This window comes from Corvus cornix, chromosome 3, assembly GCF_000738735.6.
Source record: "Corvus cornix cornix isolate S_Up_H32 chromosome 3, ASM73873v5, whole genome shotgun sequence".
Lineage (NCBI taxonomy): Eukaryota > Metazoa > Chordata > Aves > Passeriformes > Corvidae > Corvus > Corvus cornix.
In genome coordinates, this window is record NC_047056.1 from 110,620,614 (window position 1) to 110,648,328 (window position 27,715).

The 27,715-nt window shown below is 41.1% G+C and overlaps 1 protein-coding gene across 2 annotated transcripts; it reads right to left on the minus strand.

Moving 5' to 3' along the window:
- Positions 1 to 6,527: 6,527 nt before the first annotated feature.
- Positions 6,528 to 23,204, minus strand: LOC104685368 (cysteine-rich venom protein kaouthin-2). 2 transcript variants are annotated; one of them, XM_019282122.3, is made up of 8 exons: positions 23,123 to 23,204; positions 19,897 to 19,958; positions 18,468 to 18,587; positions 15,809 to 15,896; positions 14,555 to 14,700; positions 13,737 to 13,831; positions 12,032 to 12,120; positions 6,528 to 6,817 (listed from the first exon to the last, which is right to left on the minus strand). In XM_019282122.3, the coding sequence occupies exons 2-8, from the start codon at positions 19,954 to 19,956 to the stop codon at positions 6,813 to 6,815; spliced, it is 603 nt and encodes a 200-aa protein (XP_019137667.1). In that variant the 5' UTR covers positions 19,957 to 19,958; positions 23,123 to 23,204; the 3' UTR covers positions 6,528 to 6,812. The 2 variants fall into 2 exon arrangements, with proteins under 2 accessions (XP_019137667.1, XP_019137666.1); XM_019282121.3 differs by lacking the exon at positions 6,528 to 6,817 and adding an exon at positions 10,413 to 11,348.
- Positions 23,205 to 27,715: the final 4,511 nt, after the last annotated feature.

Here is a 27,715-nt window from a genome sequence, read left to right on the forward strand (position 1 = left end):
TACTTCGCTGACCCTCTGCAAACTTTCCATCTGCTCCTTCCCAGTAGCAGGAGTGAAGTGTGAGTGCTTGAGCCATGGATATCAGGAACACAAGCAGCCAAGCCCTGGCACGCATCTGGATGGAGCTCCAGATTGCAGAACAATGGGATCACACTCATTCTTAGAGGAAAACTCAAAGCTGGCACAGGCTGCCCAGAGAAGCTGTGACTGCCCCATCCCTGCAAGTGTTCAAGACTGGGTTGGATGGGACTTGGAGCAACCTGGTCTAGTGGAAGGTGTCCCTGCCCATGGCAGGGGTTGGAACCAGATGATCTTTAAGGCCCCTTCCAACCCGAACCATTCTATGATTCTCTGATATTTTCACCAAGCCACTGCCCCTGGTTTGACAACCTGGAGCCTCAGGGCTCTGAAGATTTCCTTGCAGAATGATAAAGCACAAAATGACCAATCTGGCCTTGAAATATTCAGTGATGTAACTGAGAGCTGACCTGACCTTTTGGTTTACCAGCAACAAATTGGTATTTGCATTTGAGGAAAGATGGTTATTTTAGTGACACTGGAGAGTCAACTGCTCAGTTTTCCACCAGAGGGCACTCCTATATTTTCAATGAAAGCAAGTTTCTGAACAAGACAGCAGTTTTGTGTGTGCAGTACAATTCCAGCTGTGGCAGGGCAAAGGGAAAAATGCAGGAGCAGAATGACCTTGTTGCACATCTGCCAGTGCTGTCCATCATCTGGGACACTCCACTGCCACCTGATGGGGCACAGCCAGGCTTCAGAACCACACATGTGACAGGCTGATGTACATAAAATAAATAACCAGTTCATACACACAGTGTCTGAACTTAATTAAGGGATCTGTGTCTTCCTCCTGAGGAGGAGCAAGGCCACCTGTGTCACCAGAGTTGGTTCCAGATTTCACCATTTTCCATGGAATATTCCATCCCATGCACAGTCCTGTGGTTTTATCATCGTTCATAAAAATACACATTGTTATAAAAATTAAATCACTTCAGCAGCTGATGCAGCTTGGGTTGATTGTGTAGTTTTGATGCTGTGCAGTTTACATCAATATACAATGCAAAACAGCTATCTGGAGTCAAATCTGTAGAAACGGAAGAATCTGTTAGTTTAGCTGGACTGTGTCACTGTCAGAGACATATATTATATGTGTATCCCCATATGTGTGTGTATATCTCCCTATTATATATTACAGGGCTTTTTAACCCCTTTTTTAGCTTTTTAAACTTGTTTCTAGAAAGATTTTCAGTAATTAGGTAATATGCTTGAATGAAGGAAATCCAGGCACTTTATTGATGACAAAAGAGAAATCATGATTTTGGGGGGAAAAATAAAAAAACCCCTAAGACTCTGAAGAAAAATGTTTCAGAAAATTAGAAGTTTGTTTAATTTGTGCATACAAGAGTAAACCACATTTCTTAACAGGCTCTCTCAAATCTGAATTATTTCCTAAGAGTTTATTAAAGTCAGGTTCATTCTTTAGTTACTGCAACATTTGGCAAAGGAAGTTTAAGGAGGAAATAAGATTTTCTGGTAATTTTAACAAAATATATATGAACAGAGTCAACAGAGATTGTAATTATGATGCACTGAGCAGTTTACATGTTCTGGCACCATATCAAAAGTGACAGATTCTCACAGCTACTCATAAACTGATCAGGTAAATACTTTGCTCTTCCTCTTAAATCAGAGAGAAGGAACAGCCTGAAATCTGACTGTCACACTCAGCTCTGCTCCAAGGAAACATCTCTGTTAAACTGCACCCAGATGAGACAACTCAGGGAAGAGCCAGGCTGAGCTAACACAGGTATAAGCATGTGTCATTTTTTCAATCCTTTCTTCTCACTTGTATTTTTCCTATGGACACCTTTGGCATGGTTTTTGTCTGTCAGAGTTGTTGTTTTCTTTCCCCAGCAGGTTATAGCTCTGCTTTCTGTGGCTGTGTGATGGCACCTTTAGCTGCCTGGTGACACCTCTCCCTTGTGCTCCAGCAAATGCTTCAGCCACTGTCTGCTCTGGCCTAAATCATCATTCCTAATGTAATCAAAGGGAGATAAGGAATATGGATCTCCTTATGAATATGTCAATATGTGATGTAGCAGATGACCTCTCTGCCTTCAGGATTTGAATATGGGGAAACTGATTCATCTAATGGGACCAGTCACTTCGCTCCTCTGGAGTGTTTCATGATTACTTATCTTAATGTACTTCTTAAACTTTTTCTTTCAACCCACTGCAGAAAATGTGTCAGTGTTTAACTCCCTGACAGTGTCTCCACTATTCACTTCCTGGCTTTTTGATCCAGAACCCTTTTTCTCTGCAGACCCCTCACCTTCCAGCTCCACCCCAGCCAGACCTGTTGTCATCAAAATCAACCTCACTATAGCTACAGGTCTCTTGAACCTGCAGATGATGATGATGAGGAAGACCTGTCCCTGCCAGAGCACGATCCAGACTGCTGGAGAGGGATTCATGTCACCAGGGCTCTACTTGAAAGCCATTCTCCTTATTCTGCCTTTAGAAGTAATGGAGGTATTTCAGGTCTGTATTTCACCTTTTGTTCTACAGCAGATGCCTGAGACAGGCTGGATGAGCAGAGAAGGTAAATGACTGCCTTGACACCAGTATCTTTTAATAAAGCATTATATGAGTCAAGTCAGTCACTATTCTATATCTCTCTCAGGGTAAGGTCGAGGAAAACAGTTGTTTGGGGAAGAGCTGTAAGGATACGAATGGTACAATTTGTCTATGGTAACATTTTGGGTCTTAAGGCCACTGGTTTGGCTGTGGTCAGTACAGCTGAACTCTGTCCCTTGAACCATGTCTTCCAAGATGCTGAAGGGCCCTTGGCATTATTAACCTGTCAAACATGCCAAGGCTTTTCTGGAAGGCAATGCTATTTGGTCTAACCCAAAATAGTGTCAAGGGCTAAGACTATAAAGGCACAGAAAACATTTCAGTGCTCAGACCTGTGTTCTGGCTCTGTGGAACCTGTCACTACAGACAGACACGAAAAAAAGAATGGATGGGAAGGTTTCAGAGGAAGATCTAAAAAAAGGCCTGAAGTTAAGAATAGATTCAGGACATTCCATGGAGAAAGCATTTACTCATCCTACTGTAGAATGCCATCGATGATGGACCAAGAGTGTGTAGGTATCCTCTGAAATACACAAGGAAGGTGTTAGACTGCAATGGACACATGATTCATCTTCTCATCAGTGTGTTGCCTTTGGAGCGTGTTTGATGGTGTCTCCACAAGATCTGTAGGAATGATTAAAATGCACTGTGTTTCCTCTGTGAGAAGCAATGCAAAATCACACTTCTCCACTTCTTCAGCTGCTTAGCTACCCACAATTACCTCATGGACATGTGTGTACGTGCATCTCCCATTCCTGCCTGGATCTCAGGGCTGTTTTTAGTGTGCACTGCAGTTGTTGATGTGTTTCCTGGTCATGAGGAGGGACAACAGTGCACACATCATATGTGTTCCATATATGTGGAATACTCAGGAAGGCTGTACAACAGCTATTTTGTCTTTTAAGCATGCCTGCTACTTCCCCAGAACTGAGCTGATATTGATATTCCTGAAATTTTCATGGTCAAACTCATTTGCTTTGGTTGAACCCAGAAGCTGTGTGGTCCATCTTGGCTAACCAGGGTCTTCAGTGCTCAACCTGTACAATCTTGTTTCATATTAACTGGTAATGGGTGGGCTGGCTGGCAATTATGGTTTAGCCTAAATGGCCTTTTTTGCTGTTATTTCCTTAAATTGAGCAGAAAGGCAACCTATGCATTGTGTATCACCTCCTGGCAGGCTGAGCCTCTTGCTCCCACCCACTGACAGGAAAGCAGGTCTGCTGCTGCAGTTCATGAAGTGAACAAAGACAGTGGGGACTCAGGGGAGATGCTTTATGCAGAGGATGAGATCAGGCTCAGACACCGAGCTGCTTGGGGCGATGCATTATTAAATGCTATCTACTGATACGCTCCTTCTGTGGAGGCTGATTAATGACATCCCACTTTATTATTCCTTATCTTTTATCTCCACCTTGTTTCACAGATGTAGCCGGCAGTACATGGCACTAACCACAGACCCGTGGCACTCATTAGATGGTGGCTGCTCCTCACAAGTGCCATCAGACATGCAATTCCTGTCCCTGATTTTGCTAATGATGCTGGTTAACATGTTGCTGTGTTGCTGTTCAGGCAACCTAGACAACATGGTCTTGTCAGTCTGGAACTAGCTTATCTTTTACTTATCATTTCTTTTGACACCATCCTCTGATAAGCTGGGAGATAAATACATGACAGACTCTGCAATGTATTCCCCTGGCACTAAAATCTTCGCAGTAGCTCTGTAGAGAGGTTTCATCTAATGAGTGCTTGTTTTGACCTGTTTTCTATTTTGTTTGAGTGTTGCCACTGCAGATCTTAAGGCATGTTTAAACCAGAAACACAATCTTGTTTAGCTGCTCCCCATACCTCAGGAACTGTTGTGTCTTTGTGTGAATATGGGTGTTTAATTCCAGCAGCTACAGGGTACAGGCAAGTCAAGAACATCCAGTTGCTTAAGGTCCTGCTTTTAGCTTTGATGCTATGATTAGAGGAGAGGAGTTACCTCCTCTAAGACAAAACTAACCAGAGGAATATTTTTCTGCTGGGTTAGTGCCCTGGTTCATGTCAGCAAGAGTTAATCAGGCACCAGGACACTTTTTTTAAAGACAGCTAAAACTGCCTCGATTGCTTCTTATCACAACCAGGTGTGGATTTGGTGAGGAGGGAGAAAAGGGGTGGATTAGGGAAATGTAGCATCTTCTTAGTACTGGTGATAATGTTATGAGTCCTGTGTAACCAAAGACTCAAGGTCTGTCCCTCATCCTGAGGCTGCACCTGATCCTGGGAGCTCCATGTTCACCACCAAACCATGGCCCTAAGCACCATATCGTCATAATTTTTTTATTCCACCATTTCCCTGGGCAGTCTGTTCCAATGCCTGACCACCCTTTCAGTGAAGGAATTTTTCCCAATATCTAATCTAAACCTACCCTGGCACAACTTGACAACATTTCCTCTTATCCTGAGTTGTCCTGAGTTATTCCTTTCTGTGGCTGACTCTCTCTGTACCAGCCAGGCTGTGGATAATTTTCTGCCAGGTTAGGAAGTGAGATCAATTCAGTAAGGAGGAAATGTAGTGGTGGTACTGGGGATGATCTTCCTCTTCCGACTTGTGCAAGCCACCTCAGGTAACTTCACTTCCATGGTGAGGCCAGAACAGCAGTAACAGCAAAACTTACAGGAAAATTGACAGCAATTTTTTGATACTAAATGATAATCCCAGCAAACCATGGACAAGCATATTATAGGCAGAGTAATAAATGGGCAGTGCCTGAAACTTTAAGCTGAGAAAGTATGAGGGTTTTTATTAACATGTTACAGCGAGTGCTGGTTTGTGGACAGGCTGAGACTGAGATTAAAGGATCCCTACAGACAGCTCAGGGAGACATACAGCTGCTTAAATCCAAATGTGTGGTCCTAACTGCCTCTGATAGCACTCTTCCATGCCAAGGGAAATCTTTAACCCTTGTGTACACCCCAGCACAAAGAGAGTGGAAGGATTAAAACCTTGATTCTTATTAAATTGAAATAGATCAGTTCTTGCTCAATCGTTTGTTGCAATTAACATTTAATTTGGAGGCACTTCCCTCTCATGTAAGTCACTGTGTGGGCAGCCTGGGTACCAAACAGAGGATCGCGCAAGCCACAGCTGGATTTCAGGGTCCAGAACATCAGGTTCTGGAGCATTTCTTGTATCAGCTGAGGCATAGATGTTCTAAGACCCCTCTATGATCTCAACATGCATCTCCTGAGTATAGACCTGATGTTTTCATTTCCAGCTACAAAATAATAAAATGATAAAATACAAACATCTGTAGATTATTTCTGTTTTCTTTAAATTTTGTCTTTCTTACCTGTTTAGCAATCTGATGCAGCAGAGCAGATGGATACTGACATAAAGTCAGGAAATACATCTGAAAATGGCCCAGTGAGAGTAATAAATGGGCAGTCCCTGACACTTTAGTCTGAGAAAGTAAGAGGGTTTTTCTCAACATATTACAATGATAATTTCTTTTACATTAGTACAATGTTCATTTCTTTTTTGTTTAACACTCATCTAAAAAGCTTATCTGTGGCTAACTGTTGCAGAGAAAATCAATAAGGATTATCTCCATACAAGTAGAAAAGGCAACACCTTTCTGCTCAGATGATTAATATTTCAAGTGCAAGAGTCCCATTTTTTTCAAGGTCATTTTAAAGTACACTGTATTTTTATGATGTCTTTGCTTTTGCAGAATAGTAACCTGGCTGATGCAGACTGTAGATAGTCTGGAACTAGATGCAACATAGGAGGTAGCAGATAATAAAAACACCACCATAAATGATTAGGAAATTACTATAGGTCTTGACATCTTTGGAATGTATTGTCATTTACTTAAAATTTGTTTATTTTATTCAGAAGAACACACATTTTGCTCCTTTCAACTCACTTTCCCAGAGAACAAATGTTACTTTAAAGCATACACAATATCTTTTTTTTTTTTTTTAATTTTGGAAAGTTCTGTTGCCTTGTACAGCCAGGAGAGCTTAAGTGAATTGCAGTCCATGGTTTTGGGAGGGGTTCTCAAAATTTTTCCATCCTCTCCATTGAAACATCATTGTAACTGATCCAGGCTCTAGGCAAGCATTAGAAGTGTACTACATGCCTTTCCTCTTCAGGTTTCAAAACCATTTCTTTAACCTGAAAAAAAAGTCAATCATGTTTACAACTTGGGAGAGGTATAAAATCCATCCACCCATCATACAGCTCTCAGAGGGCTGCAATAGGAATAGGAATATCCACAAGCTTCATAACTAATGATGATACATTTTCAAAATGACATTAAGGTTTCTGTTTCAGCATTGAAAGGATGTCACGACTGTTGGACATCAAATCTGGACAAAGAAAATCTCTGTTCTGCCTACCACAAGATTTTTCCAACTGCCATTAAGGGACATTCTCTTTGCAATGGCAAGAGACAGGTCACTGCCTTGGATGAACTGTCTGTATCACCATGTTCCTCTTAAACCATTGCACAAGTGAGACAATTCCTGCAGTTAGAGAGGAACTTATTCCAAACTAATCTTTGGTCAGGCAGTTGGACAAGGTAGGTCCCTTTTAACTGAATTTATTCTGTCCTATCCTATCCTATCCTATATTGTGTACTTTTCCAGAGTGAACCAGGGGCTCCTTCATATGAGACATAATTCAGGCCCTGTCCCAGAGCAGCCAGCTCTCTGCAAGGATCTCCATCAGGAGAAGGTGAGAAGAGGGAATGAGAAATAATCCCTTTCCACAGGCACTCCCATGGCATCTCCTTGTTTGCGCTGGATCCTTGCTAAATCTAGGGAGAGCGTCAAGGGTTTCCTCTTGAAAGGTAGAAGGAAGCAGGAGCAGATGGTGCAAGGAGGAATCTGTGCTCTGCTGTGGGGATCCCAGTGACCACAGGAGCTATCAGGGACAAGGCAAACTGCCTTGCAATATACTGGGAAGTGTATATTTTAATGGCTTTTAAGTCTTTTACCAGCACTGCCTGATTGCAACATGGCCTTTGATATCACGGTCAGTCACTGAATATTTCTCATGCTCTAGAAACATCAATAGCTGGGCCTCACATAAAGCAGTGGTCGTAGAGCACAGGACACAGGACTGTGTTTCCAGACAGTTCTGGAATATCTTCAGTGAGGAAGACTCCACAGCCTCTCTGGACAATCTGTCCAGTGCTCAGTCACTGCACAGGAAAGTAGTTCTGTCTACAGAAATTCTTTTACAGAAGTTCTGTCCAGGTGGAACTTGCTGGGCATCAGTCCCTGCCCGTTCCTCTGGTGCCATTGCTGGGCTCCACGGAGCAGAGCCTGGGCCCTGCCCTGAGCCCTCCCTGCAGACAGGAACAGACAGGGATGAGGGCCCCTCTCAGCTGTGTCTCCTCTCGAGGTTGAACAGCCCCAGCTCCCTCAGCCTTTCCTCAGGGAGATGCTCCAGCCCCTCCATTGTCTTTGTCACCGTGTGCTCGATGTGCTTCAGGAGCTCCATGTCTCTCTTGTCCTGAGGAGCCCAGAACTGGACACAGCACTCCAGATGTGCCTCTTTGGGTCTCCTTGCCCACAGGGCACACTCCTGGCTCATGGACATCTTGTCATCCACCAGGACCCTGAGGTGCCAGAGGTCTCTGTCTCTGTGCCCAGCACAGGAGCATCATGGATGTGTGTGTTCAGCTGTGTGGATGTGCCATGTCTTAGTACCTTCATCTGAACCACACCTCCTGAGTTTGTTACTAAAGCCATCACAACATCCTCTCGTCTGAGTGACTCACTGAAGAGAGCTTGTTTTGGCTAGATCAGTTCATAAAGGATCCACGCTATTTAACACTCTACCAGTTACAAAATTACAGGTAAAAACTTTTTTCCAGTATCTTCCTGGTGATCTCAATTAAGTTTATTGACCTTTATTCCCTGGGTCAGATGTGTGATGATTGATTTTTACCTCATTACACTACTTTTTTCCTCTTATGAGTGACTGAGAAATAACTTCTTGCAGTTCGGGTTGCAGTGGAAGGGAATAGAAATCACAACAAGAAAGACATTGAGGGTCTGGAGCATATCCAGAGAAGGGCAATGGATCTGGGGTAGGGTCTGGAGTACAAGTCTGATGAGAAGTGTCTGAGGGAGCTGGGGAGGGCTCAGATTGGAGAAAGGAAGGCTCAGGGGGGACCTTCTCACTCTTTACAAATCCCTATAAAGAGATTTTAGCCATGTGGGTGTTGGTCTCTTCTCCCAGGTAATGAACAATAGGACAAGAGGAAATGGCTTCAAGATTGGACATTGGTGCAAAATTTCTTGACAGAAGAGCTTGTCAAGCATTGGAACAGGCTGCCCAGGGAAGTGGTGGAATCACCATCCCTGGAAGTGTTCAAGAGATATACAGCTCCAGTTCTTAGGGACATGGTTTAGTGGTGAACCTGGCAGTGATAGGTAAAATGTTAGGACCTGATGATCTTTGAGGTCTTTTCCAACCTTAATGATTCTATGATTTCTTGGCCCATTATTCATGGTAAAGGACTCTTCCAGTAGTGAGGGTAATGGTTCTGCTCACTTCCTTCTTGATAACAACACTGGATTAACTATTGCAACATAATCATTCCGACTTGGACCTGTGCTAATTATTTCATAGTGTAGCAAATCATGTTCCAGCACTCACACCTACACCCTGGCATTTCCTAATTTACTTTTAGAGTTTTCTCCAGCAGTGTGCCATGGAGGGGAAAAGTGGTGTAAAGAAGTGAGGGCTTCGGTGGGTCGATGTCTGTCCCTACTGGGTCTCATGGACGGCTTAGGCGGCCCTTTCCCAGCACCTGTGTGTGACACAATCTCACCTTCGCAGGTGGTCGTGAACAGCTGCTCACACACAATCTATGTATGCATGAACCAGAGACAAAGAGGTGACAGAGGTTCTCTGCGTGCAATTCCGAGGCATTTAATGGCAACACCCCAAAGGGAACAGAGGCAAGAAAGAACAACAACCAAAAGCCCGCGCCCATTTTATCCTGAAAACTCCCGGAGGTGGGCAGAGCATGAGAAGCCAATAGTCTGAGGGCTCGGGGGCAGAGGCAAGGTTGAGTGACATAACAGGGGCTGATGGGAAAAGGGATGGGAGGGGGAGAGGGCCAGTGACCAGCAGAATCTAGACAAAGGGAGAACTTTCTAGCACAGTGTTGTAAGGAGATACCACTTTCAAGGCAACTTGAGGGGTGTAAAGTGGACTTAACCCCTGCAACAGTGGTGGAGATGAACGAGGAAAGAAAACAACCCAAACCATAAGCACTTTGAGTTGTGAAATTGAACTTTTAAATTAATACTCATCTTTCACTCTAGAAGAAATGCCACTGGAATGAATGAGTCAGACATGTGTGATGAAATTATTCTGTGCCAAGGACACCAGGACTTGAAATCTTAATGACAGCAGCTTCCTTACTAAGAGAGGACTGGAATGTGAAACCTTTGTAAGGTGAGACTGAAATAATATTTAGCCCCATTGTTAACTGCACAGAAGAACACCTGCTTCCCAAAGGTCACAGAGTGGGGATTGCAGGTCATTTATGCTAATTGTTATTTCTCTCTGAAAGGCAGTCTGATGGAAGGTTGCTTGTCTGACTTCTGTTTTTGCCTAGGAAATCTTTTCACATGAGCTGCTTCTGCTGCTAAATATTTAGGCTCCCTTCAAGATCTAGTGCTAATAAAGTTACAAAGTTAATGAATTTTATTTCATGGTAATAAGAATGAAAACTATAATGGATTGGTCAGTGAAAAATGGTAATTTAATGACTGATACAGCAAAAGAAGATATTAAAAAAAGCAGTTTGGAAGACATCTCTACTTGTTATTAAAAACAAAGTTTCCAAACCCGTGGACCTTCCCCCTTCTGACTATCTGTTGTCGTTAATTAAGCCCTTTTCTCAGACAGTCCTTTTTCATTACAAGGCAGGTTTGGTTACCTGCATTTAAGTGCAATCTTACACTATAAACAGGATTGTTAATTTAATTTAACTACATTGGGTTTATTTTTGGGGGTATTTTTTGTGTTTTTTCATGACTGTGAAAAAACACATTTTACAGTAGAACATATGTCAGCAACAGATTCTAAACCAGAATAGATCTAGAGGAAACTGCTCTGCTCTCCTAATTTCTTCTAAGAATTACATATTTCAAGCAATCCTGTTTATCTTCTGGGCCCGTTAACAGTACAATAGTTTAAAATTTCAATCAAGTTAAAAGTAGTTACATGACCAAGCACTATCCATCTATGCCAAGAACATTATAAGTATATGGAACCACAGAACTTCAAAAATGTTTATTAGATAACATTTTGGGAAGAGAAAGATGAGAAAAACTAATAATTAAATATATCTGCCAACCAAACAACAAATTTAAATTAACGTCTCTACCATGTTCTGGACCATTACATAAATAGAATATATACATCATGCTACAGATTTTTCTTGTGTGAGTCACTGGACTGAAGTCAGTCCTTCTCATATGTGGGAGAGGCAGGATGGAATCAGTGTTTGTGGAAGAATTCATTAAGGAGATGGATGTCCAGGAAGGCAAAAGTTGAGCCTATTATTTTAGTTCAGTTTTGCATTGGCAGGAGCAGGGCTGTAGACGAAGCTCTGGTACATCCTGAACACTTTGCCAGGAGTGTTGGAAAAAAGCATCTTCAAACTTTCAAGGGTTGGCTAAAAACGATTTGAAATACAAAATAAATCATGAGTGGGAAGTGAAAACCTACAGGATGTCCTTTCAGAATAATTTTTCATCAACATTATTTTCTCTCTAATGTTTTTCTCTCTGTTGCCATCTACTCCCCAGCAGTATCCAAACCCTTTGACCACACACACAAAATATGTGGCTCGCTCAAGATTTCTCACTTATCCATAAAGGTGTTTTAAAGCTTGCTTTCTTTATGCTACAGCCTGTGATGAGAATTTGGTTAATTCCATAACAGAAGATAGGAATTGAATCTTGCATTGTGAGACTCAGCCCATATGTTTTTATTTCCTATTAGAATTCTAAAAACTCAAGTTTGCCACTGGCTCTTATCAAGTATGCTGCTACTTCCATTTGATCTGCCACCATTGTTCAAAGGATGAAGAAGGAAAAAAAAGTTAAGATGTCTCCTCCTTCCGTGGAATTTCCTAGGTTCAAGGATGAGATTTATCTCTCCTGGACATGGAAAAATATTATCTCACATAGGTAAAGCAGCCAGCATGGTGAAATGTGATTCTCTGATAGTGCTTTTGCCCTAGTATTACAGCAAATAATTTTTTAAAAAATCAATTTGAATAAATTAATTGTTGTGTACAGGTTTTTTTTAAGCATCAACTTTACCCAGGTTACAATTAAAATGCTTAGAACTTACTGCATAATCCATCCTCACAAGAATTAGGGCAATCCCCACAGGGCTCTCCTTCCTTGTAGGGTGTCTTCATTGAACTTATTAGGTTTCCCCTGAAACACCGATGTTACCAACATAAGCTATGAAGTCACCACCATATACGAGAGGAAAACTTAATTATAAAGATATTTACATTTACACTCAGTTACTTATGTAACTTATTGTTACATTTACACTTGGTCTTTGGTTATATGTCAATGAATTTTTACATATCTGTTGGGCTTATTTGGAAATGTTTTGGCAGGGGTCAGAAGGAAGGGAGGAATTTGCAGGGATGGCTTTTGTGAGAAGACACCAGAGGTTGTCTCTATTCCAGGCAGGGCCAGCGTTCACCAGCTCCAGGTCGGACCTGTGTGATGGTGATAGTGGCTCTATGATAACACACTCAAGGAAGGGTAAATACTGCTGTGCAACAGCAACCAGAAGAAAGGAGTGAGAATATGTGAAAGAAATAACTTTGCAGACACCCAGGTCAGTGAAGAAGGAGGGGCAGCTGATGCTTCAGGCACCAGAGCTGAGATTCACTGGTGCAGCCCATGGAGAGGCAGCTGTGTCCCTGCAGTCCACGGACATCCATGGGGATGCAAAGATCCACCTGCAACCTGTGGAGGACCCCACACTAGAGCAGGACAATGCCTGAAGGAGGCTGTGATCCCATGGGAAGCCCTCGCTGGATCAGGCTCCTGACAGGACCTGTGACCCTGCAGGGGGCACACACTGCAGCAATCCATTCCTGAAGGATTGCATTGCATAAAAGGGATCCATGCTGGAGCAGTTTAGGAAGAACTGCAACCTGTGGGAAGGAGCCAGATTGAAGTTCATGGAGGACTGTCTCCATCCAGTGGGAGAGACAGCACACTGGATATGGGGAAGAGTGTGAGGAGGGAGGAGAGGCAGAGATGGCGTATGATGAACTGACCAGAGCCCCCAGTCCCATGCTATTGAGCTAACAAGGGGAAGGAGGTAAAGAAAATCAGGAATCAAGTTGAGCTTGGGCAGAAGGTGGGGACTCATAGAAGGTGCTTTAGATTTGGTTTTACTTCTTATTATCCTAGTCTGATTTGACCAGCAATAAATTAATTTTCCCAAGCCGAGTCTCTTTTATCATGAGAGTAACTGGTGAGTGAACTCCCCTGCCCTTATCTTGACCTATGAACTTTTTCTTATATTTTTTAATTCTCCTGTCCTGTTGAGGAGAAGAGTCAGGGAGACGGGGTGAGCTACTGGTGGTCAGTCAAGGTCAACCCACAACCAGATATCATGAATGTGGAAAACTATGTAGGCAGTATTTGAAATCATCACTTTAATATTCCCTTTAAAGTTTTTTGGTATTAATTATAGTCATTACTGTAATGTACATATTGATCTGCCTTTCTGAACCAAGATTTTAAGTAGAATGTGGAAAATATTTATTTCTAATTAACTATTATGAAAATTAGGATTTTTAGACAAGGGACATTTAATCTGAAAATCAGTGTCATTTTTATGTATTTTATGCTTTTGCTTGTTTGACAACTCTTTTGATGAGTATGTTTCTGTCTTTTCATATTCCTAATATGGTCTTCAGACCTGTTCCTTGGCTATTGGTGATGTGCCCTGTTACAAATTTCACCAACTCCTGACTAATTTTGAAAATGCAATAAGTACCAAAATCAGAATCAATACATACGCGGGGCAGTACTGGCAGACGTAAAAGTAACTGTACGTAGTGTTGCTGCAGAAGGCTAAACCACATCCAATTTTATAAGAATTGTGCCAAACCATCTGTAGGTATAAGAATAAAAATCATGGGAGTATGAAAAATACACATTTGAAAATCATTTAATCACAATACGCATCACAGAAGTGTTTGCAATGATGTCATCACTTTATTTACCCTTTATAGTAAAATATAAGCCCCATTTTACTGAAAACCTGCTTTCACCCCCATTCAACCAAAGGATATTGGGGGTATAACAATAATAATTTAAAACCCATGTATAAAAAACATTTGATTTTATATTTATGTCTTCATTCAATGGAAACTGTTGATGTAGGAATGATGTAAAATTTTGTATCCTGTGTTTTGTGCAGGTACCATAGAAGTTAAGCCATTGTCCAACTTCTCTGAGTCAAAAGGACTTTGTAGACTGCAACAAACCTATTTATATTTCCTTGCAGATATTTTTATAAACCTGTTTTTCCAGTGTCTGGGCAATATTCAGATGTTAAACAAGTAAGTTGTTTCTTCCTGAAGCCTTAAAATACGAGTATCTTTACTCCTAAAGACACTTAGCCTATTATTTTCATTTTAATTTTGTTACTTTGCCTATTCTTTTCATTCTAATTCTGTTACTTCGAAAGTTTTCATCTTGTTTTGTCAGAATAACTCTCATGTCTCCATTGTATTTTTTTCCTTTAAAGATGAGAGGGTAAAACTTGCTCAACAAACAATAACATTTATTTGTTCAGCCTGAAATATAAATATATATTAAAAAATACATCTACCTGAGTGTAATGGCCAACCACAGCACCTTTTGTTTTTGCTCCAGTTCCATATTTGAAATTTTTCTCCTCATTGTACCAGGACTGAAGAACATATGACCATGACAACGGGGCAGAGGACATGAAGAGATTTTCACCACATGGTACATCTGAAAAGAGAATGGTGCTGAGAAATGCATAAAGAATACACACATGAGAAAAAAAAAAACAAAAACCCAAAACAAACCAGCAAATGTTGGGATCATTTCCATAGAAATTCTCAGCCTAAATGGGGCAGCAGGGTGTTGTTTTTTTCCAGTTAAATGACCTCACCCTTTGTAAATACTGAAGCTGTCACTTGACCAGTTTGCAGCATGGCCTGTTTGGCTGGTGGTTGGTTGTTGGCAGATTTTCTGCATGACTGTAGGAACATCTGCACAGGTGCACCACAGGTTCGTGACTGTAATTTTGCTATTTAGAAGTTGCCAACCTAGTCATTACTCAGGTCACAGCCCAGTAATCTTGGGAAAATCCCAATAATCCAAATTTTACTCCTGGTATACAAGAAAGTGTCTACACTGCCTTCACCTAGTGTTTGTATTCAGGTCCAACCCCACTGCATTAGTCCTTAAATGGGATTCATCCGGGCAAAAAACAGAGGATTTGGATTTTAGGAAAAAATATGGACAGGACTGTCCACATCTTAGATATGGTGTGGTTAGGAGTCCGTGAGCAGCACACTGGGCTGTTAACACGGTACAGCTGTAACTTCAATATCCAGTGACTGACGGAAGTGTTAATCTGAACTTCAAAGACAGTTCTAGATTGCAATTTGCCAGGGGATTTAAAAGTCTGCTCTGAGAAACTATGCTTAGCACCACCAGCCAGTTCTAGACCTTCTCCATTTGCCCCTTTCTTCCCAGGTATTTTGAACCAGCACATGCAAACTGATCTCTGCCCTTAAGTGGGTCTAGATTCTCTTCATTCTGGTGGATATTTTAGGAGAATATGCTTTATTACCATGATTTTTTTTTTTCATCTACTGTAGAAAATGGAATATACCTATGTAAAACTGATGAAATTTTTGATGGGAAATGGAATTGAGCTTTCCTCACTCACTGGGCAGATTTCTACCTAGAAATTTCCCTTTGTCCCATGACCAAAAAAATCAAAATGGAATATAAATTGCGTTTCATTCCCCCCCAACAAGCAAAACCCCAAACTGGTCACATCAATAACATGTATGATGTTGTTCAGTTCGACTCATGCTTCACTTACTGGTTCTCCTCAGATTAGGAGGACTGTGCCTTAAAGTACATTGATTGGCCCAGTTTTGGGCATTCTCTGCAGCTGGAGGACACCATTCCTTAACGAATAAAGAAAATATTTGTGACATACCTATGAATAACCTCTCATAAAGGAGCAACATTTAGAAATTACATTTAAAATAAGATAAAATTCAAATGCAAAATCCTTGTCATCCCATTTTTTGACGGGAGAGGTAGGTAGGAGCAAAGTTACTTGTTACAGTGAGGATGCTGTAACACGATGTATCAAACAAGGAGGGCCGTGGAAAAGAAATATATATGGACCAATTCTTGATAGATGTTTCTGAGATGTTTATTTCTCCAGCTGCATGGCTGGAGCTCTGCCGAGGAACTCTTACAGTCACGGGACCCGAGCATCCCTGCCCGCGCAGGGGAACGCAAAACAACCAATGGGGAACGAGGCTGAGCAGGGGCAGGGAAACCCCGTGTCTGTCCCCCAGGGCCCCTCTCTCAGGACCACATGACAGGGGAGAAGGGACCCCGACATCTCACCCGTTTATTTTTAACAAAAAGAAATTTAAAACTTAACATTGAAAACAACAAGGACAGTTTCAAAACAAAACAAGCCACCCTCCTGAGTCTTTAAATGTCCAAACAGATTCTGTGGAACATCTTAAGGCTGGCAGAAGGGAGACAGGACTCTCTGAGCATGCTTTGTGGGGAAACTGAGGCAGGAGAGGGTTTAATTTCTTCCCTCCCCCTTTTCATCCCCCCCTCGGCATCAGAGAGGAGTTGTAGGGAAAGGGAATTGTATAGGGAAGCCATGGGGTGAAAAATGGATTAGGAATAAACTGGGGATGGGGTAAACTTAGGAAAGGGTTCATATTAGGTATAGGGTAAAAGGGGAAAGTAGGCTGTGGGTAGGGAAGCTGCTGGGATGGATATTGTTTATAATTTTATGCATAACGGCTGCCTTTGACTGGAATACCTCCAGGCCCAGTAACGTTCACTGCTTGTAAACCCTTCTTTCCTTGCACTATATCAAATTGTACAACTTCCCCATCTCCTGCACTTTGCAGGTAATTTTTAAGGTTATTTCTTTTAATGGCAGTTCTATGGATGAATATGTCTTGCTGGTTGTCACATCTCATTATAAAACCATAATTTTGTTTAACATTATACCATTTTACTATTCCTAAAACCTTAGCTGCAGTGATCGTTTCCTTTTTCCGAGTGGCTGCTGTTTTGTCTCTCTGCGTTTTTGGTTTCTCTTTAGCTTTCGGTTGCTCCCGTGTTGGAATTGTTGGGGCTGCTCTTGCCTGCACGCTCTTCCCGGGATTGCATTCGGGGCCGCGCAGGCCAGGCTGGGCTGCGCCGCTCAGCTCTCTGTGCTCCGCCGCTTCTGCTCTCAGCTGCGCTGCCGCTTCTCTCGGTCAGGCATTCACGGGGCTCGCTCCACCACGCGCTGCGAGGGGCTGGGTGGGCACCACTGGGTCGCGCGGCTCCCGCCGCGCCTCATTCTGCTGCCGACACTGCAGCTCACATCGCTCTGCCTCACTGCTGCTCGGAGAGGGCTCGGTCCATGTGGCCTGGATGGCACAGACTCTGAGGCACGCTTCCCTTCGCCAAGACACAGCTGACATTGCTCAACAGTCTCGGTAATTAAATAATATTCACCAAAATATTCTTCCATCAGCATATATTTTGACTCAAAAATTAACTGTGTCCAAACGGTATTCCAAAAGTCTTTGGTAAGAATTAATTCCCAAGAAACATAGAAAAAGTTCTTAAACAACCATGCCAGGAAGTGTTTCAGTTCCTTTTGAATTTGAATTTGAATTAAGCTAAAATTTACAAATCGTTGTTCAAGAAGCTTTTCAAGTTTAAGATAAATGTCCATATGCGGCTCTGAGAGCCAAGAGTCTTTCCACAGTTCCTCCATAGTTTAGATATCGAATAGCAAAACAAAAACAAGAAGAGGAATCCAAAGTTTCTAGGGTTTACTCATACATCAGTCGCTTAGGGATCGGGGATCGTTCTGCTCACAGTTCTCTACCATTTGTTACAGTGCGGATACTGCAACACGCATATCAAACAAGGAGGCCGTGGAAAAGAAATATATATGGACCGATTCTTGATAGCTGTTTCAGAGAGATGTTTATTTCTCCAGCCGCATGCCCGGGGCTCTGCCGAGGAACTGCTCAATCACGGGACCCGAGGGTCCTTGCCCATGCAGGGGAACACAAACCAACTGATGGGGAACGAGGCTGACCAGGGGCAGGGAAACCCCGTGCCTCCCCACCAGGGCCCCTCTCCCAGGACTACATGGCAGGGGGGAAGGGACCCCGACAGTTACTGTGCACCCAGGAAATAGAAACTGTGAAGTCTGATGAAGATGTATCTGAAAGAAATTAATAATGCTATGTATATTTTCTTTTTAATTTTCCTTCAAAAGAAAGAGATATTGTTCATACACCACAAAATTTTCCAGACTTTTTCCTCCTCCTGCCCAGCCTTATGTTTCTCTTGGTGCTGGCTGTGCACATTCCTTAGGAAAGGTGTGGATATGGAATTTGTGGCTAAACAAGATAATGTGACCCTGCATACAGTCCTGTATCTCTTATAGAGTCTACTACTCATTAAAAATAGATTTAGAGCACACAACTTACCATCTTCATCATGTTGCTGGCAGTTGGTTTTACTCCTTTCCTGAGGGCATTATGTCTGTCAACAATCAGCTTCTGCTGCTCTGCTCTGCTGCTTGACAGAGCACCAAGAGCTTCAGGTTCCTAAATCAAATGAAAATGTATTTCTGTTTTATTTGAATGTAACTACATCCTGCATCTTGTGTAGGAAATATTAAAACTCTAAAGTATCAAAATGTTAATATCAACCGTGTGAGGGAGGAAGGACTCTGCTTTGTCTCCTGTCTCTAGGGGTGCTTCCATGTGGAGCAGCATTTCAGTGGTTCCGTGGTGTAGAGCTTAGCAATAGCAACAATGCTGATTCCTGTATTTTATCTTCCAACCCTCTGTGGAGGACTGAGATATTCTGGAATGCCTCATGTGCCTGTAGATTCCTACATTTAGGCAACACAATCGGACTTATTTACTAATATTATAATTTCCTAATGAGATTTTGCAGAAAAAGGATCTGGAAATCATCTGAATGCATGAATTGTGTTTATGATGTGTTTCTCTTCTGCCTTATTTTAAACATCCCTATCAATGTTTTTCTATTGAAGAAATCTGTTGTTTAATGACAGGATCATCACAGGACTCTTGTGGTACTTCATCAGGACATCCTACTGAACAGCAAATGTCAATACCTTTCATGCCATAGATTTTCTTCCATTTCTGTAATAACTGATAACATTTCTCATGCTTTTCATGTGTTCTCTAATTAAAAAATAGCCATGGGAAGAACTCAGCCTCCTCTTTACATCCATTCTCAACCAATCTAGACTGCAGCATGGAGAGCAGAAATAGAAGAATTAGGGGGAAATGCCATCAAGCCATCAGTCACATTCAGTGTTTCTGAAGCAGAAGTAGCAAACTACAAATTTCAGACTAAGTATGGGTTGGGAGGAATGACTGTGTGTGTGCATTCAGGATGTTAATTTAGCTGTTTGAGGGAAACCAGGGATACTGCTGAGCGCTAGGACTGTGAGCAAAGAGAGAGGCACAGAGCTCAGGACCTGTAGGATGAGAAAGGAAAAGAGGTAGGTAAATGAAATCGGTAAACGTATGTGGAATTAATGGGAAGAGTGCTGGATCTTTGGGAGGTCCAGCCTACTGGATCTGTGCACAGAAACTTCTGGAAAATACTGTTATCTCTGACCCAACTCACAAAGTAATGCTGAATCTTTAGATGTTTTTTTGTGCAAATGTAGAACCAGGTGACTGCTTTGAAGTGAAGCAGACTTCGAGGATAAATGCTTTCCAGATCCTAAATATCTCATAAGGCTCTTTCCGCATATGTTTGGTGTGCATAGGAAAAGCCATATTCAGTCAGTCTACAAGTGCATCAGGGCTCACCCAAATTTTCCTAATAAGAAAAAAAAAAAACAAACCCAAAAACCCACAAAAACTTCCCTACCTGTCCAGTGGATGGAGGTAGCACAGCTGTGACACACAGGAACACCACTGTTAGAATCATCTCTGAAAAGGTGAGAATGAGGAATTAATTTATTTTTTACAGAGCTTTCATTTCTCTGGATACATTATACATCTTTGTCCTGTGTGTTTGCTGGCTTTTGCTCAAGTTTCTTTTCTTTCTTTTTCTTTCTTTCTTTCTTTCTTTCTTTCTTTCTTTCTTTCTTTCTTTCTTTCTTTCTTTCTTTCTTTTTTCTTTCTTTCTTTCTTTCTTTCTTTTTTCTTTCTTCTTTCTTTCTTTCTTTCTTCTTTCTTTCTTTCTTCTGTCTTTCCTTCTTTCCTTCTTTCTTTCTTTTCCTTCCTTCCTTCCTTCCTTCCTTCCTTCCTTCCTTCCTTCCTTCCTTCCTTCCTTCCTTCCTTCCTTCTCCATTATTAGAACTAAAATAATAAAATTAATTTCTCCTCTTCATTTCCAAATTTCTATGGATCAACTCCTTTTTACGTCTTATTCTTCCTGCTGTAATCCTGGATGAATATCTCCACAAATATCCACAGTTATTTTTGCTGCCCTTTCTGCAGGAATCCTACTGCTCATCACCAATCTGTGGAATGGGATGGGATGCTGCTCTTAGCTTGCTTCTGTGTCTAGGTTAGTCTGAAAATTCCCCTGCTCCCCATTGCTTGCTCTGACTGGAGTGCTTCAGTTGAAAGGGGAATTAGACACTGAGTCTATGTGACCTGTGCACTCGGGTGTAGGAGTCAGGATTCAAAACCTGTTCAAAACTTGATCACCAGCGCAGTGAAATCTTGCATGTGAGCTGGGGCAGAACCAGGAAACACCTTCTTTCAGGAAGCTTTTTTTGTTTTTATCTGTTTTAAGACAACTCTTGTTTATATTGCAGATAATGAGGAATGACAACAGAAATTAGAGCCTTCTGTAACATTGTAATTCTTGGTGTTTCCTATGCAGGGCCAGGAGTAGGACTTTGATGATCCTTGTGGGTCTCTTCCAACTCAGGTTATTCTACAAATATCTGATTCTAATTGAAGAAGCATCCACCAGGCTCTGGACTCCAAGACTCCACTTGCCTGGGAGGCTCAAAGCACCACCCCAGTGACGCAGGAGGTCACTGCAAAGTTCAGGTATCTGCAGTCAGTCACACGAGTTACATTCAGCTTGCTTCTCCTCAGCTACCTCAGGCAGACCAGCAGGTGACTAGAGTGGAATTTACTTGTTCTGGCAATTTTCCCAGCCTCCCTCTCCAAGGGAATTTATGGGCATGTTACCACAGAGCTATATTATTAACTTAACTTGCTTGGGTTTGAGGGGCTGCTGCTTTTAGTTTTAAATTATTCTTGGGGAGAGGCCACTAGGGTTTGCTGATCCTTTCATATTCAGCAAAGCCCCTTTACCTTGGGGCAACCGGTTTATATAAAACACAAGGTGCTCTGGAGAGCACTGGTACTTGTGGAGAACACATGATTAGGCAAAACTACCTTTTCCAGGTGGGACAGCAAGGCCTCTGCTCCTCACCAGCTTTCTTACCTTGCACTGGGGGTGACCCACAATGCCCAGCCTTAGGCAGGGATGCTCTGCTAAACAACAAAGCCCATGGACTATTACTATGGGCAGCTGCAGCTCAGAGGCCAAAAAACTGGAAAGACTGGTCACATCTGTCCAGTTAAACTCTCACAACCTTCAAAATAGAGTGGCTTATTCCAAGCACTTGTAGTTGAGGGAAGACCTAGTTGATCCAGGGGAAAACACGGACACTTAACAGAATAAGCCACTGATCTCCTGTTCTTAGTATTGCTTTATGTCCCTTGCTTTAATTTTGACGTTACCTGTGCCTCCTTGAAATGCTTTAAAGCACAGGATTTCTTTCTTATTAATTTTTCTAATGCTTATTTCTCAGAGCCATTCCAAAACTTTGCACTTTATCTGACCTAGGTGTTTAGCAACAAAAGGTTATACTCCCAATATCATGAAAAAAATATGATTTTCACTTAATTTCTAACTGGAAAGTAAATAGAAGTGGGGGTTATTTTTAGCTGTACTCAAGTTACAAGCAAAAATATGTCTTTTAAGTGCAAAATATGATGAGATGCAAATAGAAAACAACCCCTTTTGCATGTAAAACAGATTTTAAAGGAAAAATAACTCTTCACTGAAATTGTGAAGCTTTCTATTTTGCAAACCAAGCTGAAAAAGCTAACTTAGAGACATGGGCAAAGTATTCATTCACAGTAATATTTTCTATGAATTAACTTACAATTAAATATAATTGGTAATTTAATACATGATACAAGTTTCAAAATGCCATTGGAATGCTTTTTAAGACCCAGTGGGTTTCCCGCTCCAAGATATTAACATACTTTTGGCAATCCCACTGATTTCAACCAAATGCTTACAGTTTATGAGATGTAAATTTAATTGCTCTGCATTAATTTCTAGGCACCGGTCCTAAAATCAGTCTCTCTCTCCCCCTCCCTTCTTCCCCCTCAATCAAACATAAATCAGGACATGTGCCAAGTCTTACTGACTTTCCTGCAAATCCATCTGTATACCGGGATCTGCCACTGAAAGATGGTGCTTTAGCATCCCTAGTTTGTATGAGTTTGGCAAACTCATGTGAATATGTTTTTCCCATCTCTCCTTCTTAAAAAAAAAATAAAAAAGGTGTATCTTAAATTATTCATTTAATTGAATAACCATTACCAAAAAAATCCTCATTATTTTTTATCCTTGAAAAAGACCTGAAATAGAATAATGTCTCTGTCATTGTACTTGTAGAGCATTATTGCACAAAGTCGTACTCAGCAGCCACTTTGCAGAGGAGGAGTAAATTAAACAAGGTGGTAATTTCTCCACTCTGAAAATGGTGGTGATAGAAACATGAACCAATAGAACTTACTGAGCTGAATAAATATCCCATTCAATGTGTTTTACTGTCTCTCTGTCCTTTTCGCTATGTACATATAATTTACTAAGATGCTGCTTTCTTCATACAGGTGGCTTTTCTTGTATATCTGATTATTCATCCATTTTCTCTACCTTTTTGTTTTAGCTTGTGTTACACTATTGCCTAAATACTCCTTATTTTTCACCAAATAAAATCCTCTTCTGTGACTGTCCTAAATTTTTCAAGAAGTCTTCTGATGGTAGGTGGTATTTTAACACATGGGAAAAATCATAATACTTTAAGCCAACAAATCAAGGCAAATCCTACCTTCTGTTTCCAGGAAGATCAGGAGTTTCTTCCGTCCTTCTTCAGGTAGTTATGGAATTGTCTGGAATTCTTCACTGGAGGGTGATTTATAGCTCTCCTGTTTCCTGATAGGACAAGGTGATTCAACGTCACAGGTATTACAACATTCAGGTAGTGACCATATAGAACAGCGTATTTTTCAAGTGCAAATTCATCCAAAAAGGAGGTTGGGTGCTTGTGTTCAATTTTAATTTCCTCATATTTCTTGTACTGGGAGATGGAATTCTCTGAAACGATTTTTGGATGTATTACACCTTAAATATGAAATTTGCAGTCAATGGGAGCACCGGGTACAACTCTCTCTGCTAATGATTGACACATCCAGTTGTAGTAACATTTGATCCTAATCTCCAGCAATGCAAATAAACTCAGCTGGCTACTGAGTTTATTATTATTATTTAGCAATGTCTGCAGACTGACATTGTGGTAACCAAGATGGAATCTTGCCCATCGATTTTTCCATGGGGGTTTAATAAGTCTTGGGCCAAGTACCTGTTCATGCTGTGGCTTCTTTATGTAGGTCCTAGAGTGTAAAAGCCAAAGAAGGAGACAAGGATATTTCTGTAATTTTTATTTGGATATTGGATAAAGAATCAAAGATTACTGTGTGCACTAACATTAAAAGACACATTTGTTTTGGCATTTCCAGGTGAGGTGGGATGGATGGAACACTGCCAGATCAGAAGGGCATTTTTGTGTGCACTGACTGCTTCTGTCCACATTCAATCTGCAGTAATTGCTGACCAGAGCAGCTGTCATTGCCTACTTTTATATCAAATGTTGCCATTTTTCTATTTAAATTCAGATCTGCACTCCTCATAGTCACTCAGCTCCTCCCTGAGTCCCTCTTGTTGTGCCTTCAGAACAGGCCTTTTCTTTTCCACACCTGGGAAAGCAACACTTTGGCTCTGCCAGACATGATGGCAATAGGGTGGTTTGATGATTTGTAATTATATGGAGAGGAACACACCATCAGCAAGTTTGGGGTTGACACCAAACTGCAGGGAGGAGTCCATATGCTGGATAAAAATCATTCAGATTAACCTCAAAAAGCTGGAGACGTGATTTGACAGAAAAGATCTGAAAGCAAACAATTGAGAGACAGCAATTGTCTAGGGAGCAGCTCTACAAAGATACTTTAGGGGTTTGACTTGATCATAGAATGGTTTAGCTTGGAAGGGACTTTAGAGGTCATTTACTTCCAGTCCTCCCACCATGGGCAGGGAGGATCTGAGAGGTCTTTTCCAGTGTAAATGATTCTATGAGAAGTTGCACAGGAGTCATTATGAACCACAAACTGCACTGCATAGTGCACCTACTGAAAATAGTGATTAAACCCACTTTTCAGCAATTCTGAAACAGTGGTGGGACTGTTGTGTCCAGTTTTAGCATCCCCAGTACAAGAAAGGCATTAACAGAAGGGAGTAAACCCAGGAAAGAGCTACTGTGTTGGAAAGGGAGAAGGCAGAGATCAACTCTTTTACAACACAGACTTGAGGTTGAACATGGTGTTGGACCAGATGAGCTTCAGAGATCCTGTGCAACCAAAACTGTTCTAAGGTTGTGTGATTTTTATGTTGTTTACACTGGAGAGGAACAAAGTGAGACTTGTCATATTTCTTGTTGACAGATATGACAGTTTAACAAATTACAGTGGGAACCTCTAATTGCTGTATGAGAAAACAAGTGTTATTAGCATAATCATTATAACCATTACTAATGAAAAGGTTCTATGCAGGTGATCAGTGAGCAATGGATCATAAGGTAAAGTCTATGTCCTATTACACTTGTCAGTCATCTCTCTGCCTAATATACTCTGAGACCTCGTGAATCACCTCCCCACTCAAGTGTAAGAGCTGCCTATAAACCTGAGAGAATGATTCAGAACAACAACCTATCCCCCGATTGCATTTCTGTGAATATTCTGTCATGACACTTCATAAATTGTTCCTATAGTTTATTTTCATAGAATCACAGAACGTCTCAGGTTGGAAGGGACCTCGAAAGATCATTTCTCCAGCCTGTTGAGGTCCCTCTGAAAAGCAGCACAACCACCTAGTGTAGGAGCCCCTCCTTTCAGGTTTGTATCACCTGCAAACTGGCTGATTATGTAAACCTCACTTTTCTATCAAATCCCAGTAGGTCTCAGGCATTTATAGTGAGTCTTTATGTCTGGCATTGCTAATACGAATACAATTCCTTGTCTTTCTTAAAATTTTCATGCCAGCTCCATCTCATCAGTCATAAGCTACTTGTTTCCATTTTTCAGGTATGTAGAGCCCCTCTTTGTCTCCTGACATTTACCTTTCAGCCACTCTTCAGATTCTGACCATGGCTCCTTGAGCCCCTGGTAATGACTTTAACCTATTAATTGGTACATTTTCAGCACCTTTAGTTTTGTTATGGGAAAGTGATCAACAAACATTTGCAGTTCTGGATTTTCTTAGTTTTGATGCCTACAAAATATTTCAGTGCAGTAAGCTAGATCTCTGTGGATATTGTCTTATAAATAAGTCAAACCTATTTTGTTTTTATTTTCTCCATTTACTATCCCTACTTATCTGTATCCTTCTTTTATTTTGTATCCAGCCATCCAATAGCTAGGAGGAAAAGCATCTGCTCATTCTTATTTCTACAGCATCTTCTAAAATTCCCAGAGCAGGATCCCGGAGCCTATCACAGCAAGAGCAAAAAACACTAATAAACTACATAAATAATTTAGATTCCTCTCAGCTATCTTTAGATGTTCAAATGATACATATCTACACAATATAGGAGTCCCTCAATAGTCAACAGAGGGCAAGAGGCACCTTTCTCTTTTCCAATCTTAGACCCCTATCTTAAGTAAATTGCCTACTGAAAGTATTGTTCTGTTCTTGTTGGCCACACAGTGACTCAGACTAAATGTCACAAAAGCCTCCAAAACTCCACTCTGCCAAATTATTTTTGTATGTGCGAGGCAGTCTTCAGTTACCGGGGTTTTTTTCTACTTCATGGTTGAAGAGAGAGAATTAGAGGTAGAAAAAGCTAGCTTTTCTCCAGTGGAGGAAAAAATAATTTTTATCATAGATTAGGATTAAGCTAAACTAAATTTATCAATCAAAAATTAGTTTTAAGTCTTTAAAGTGGTGGGTAGTCTCCAGATTCATCTTAGAGACCTTGGGTGACATCCCTGTTCACTGAATAAAGCAGAGACCTGATTTTTTTGAGATATATCACCTTCACAACTCCAAAATCCCTTTCTGTTCCTCAGTCCTGCATTATAAATGGGTGGAGTTTTCTCCTTTTCTGTCCACCACAAACTGAAAACCCAGATGCTCATCTGGAGCTTCATTCCTGTTACACAAATGGAATGGTCAATAAATGTATTGCTCTTAAAGACCTTCTTGGCAGTTTTCCCACTATAATTTGGGATATAATCAGCCCCATTCTTTTCTCATATTCCATATGAGAAGAATTTTCTCAATTATTAAAGCATATCATTTCTTTATTAGCCTAAACAAAAATGTGTTTTTTCCTATGTATCATCTGCATTTATCTCAGGGAGGAAATTCCTTTGTGAACAGTGCAACCTCAGATTACATGGCTTGATAAATACTTTGAGTCCATTAAGGAGATTCCAAACTATATAAATAATCCTAAAAGAAATTTAATGCCTTGGCTTTCATTTCTACCTCAGTTTTGTGTTTCTCAGGGCTTTAATTCTACAAGTAAACGGATGGAAACATTGTGATATCAACACTACCTTTGGAAAACAGCAGCCTGAAGGCTCCACCGTGTATGTCCAGGAATAAACTGGTTGCAAAGTCAATCACTGAGGCTTGGTACTTCCATCCTAAAAATGATACTGATTCTTTCAAGAGTCAGTGGCTCTTTCTTCACTCTCCATTATCCCAATCCTCAACTGAGGGCACAAACCCCAGGCTCTTCTGTAGCTCTCCCCAGAGGCAGTAACTCTAAGCCAGTAGGAATCTGAAGATTAGTTTTTTATTAATTTCAGACTTTTGCCATAGCAAATGCATTTAGCAACAGTGCATTTATTTAGAAGGATTCTGCTTCAAGAATCTACTCGACCAGGCAATCGCAAGAGAAATGCAGCTAAAATTAAAATTAAATTTGCATAATTTATCTGAAAGAAGTGTCTCTATGTTTAGGGTGAGATGTTGTTTGCCACAATCTTAGCAGCATAGCAAGGCTGTGTAACAACATCCTTATACCATACCACACTTTTCTATAATGCCTCCTTTAGATCCTTGGTACAGTTAATTTCCAGCATGCCTGCTGTTATCAATTCTGATTTTAAAATGTCAAGAAGAAAATGTTAGATGTCACGGAAGGCAAGGTTTATGATAAGCATTTTGTGCCTGGGAAAAAAAAAAAAAAGATAGAACAGAAGCTTTCTGTGGATTTTTATAAATGTCTGATATATATTTTTTCATACCCTTTTTTGAACATGGATCATTGAGGTATGTCCATGGCAAAGTTCAAAAATTCAGTTTCATTATTGTTTGCTGCACTAGACTAGTGGGGCCCTTCTTTCTCTTCTTTCTAACG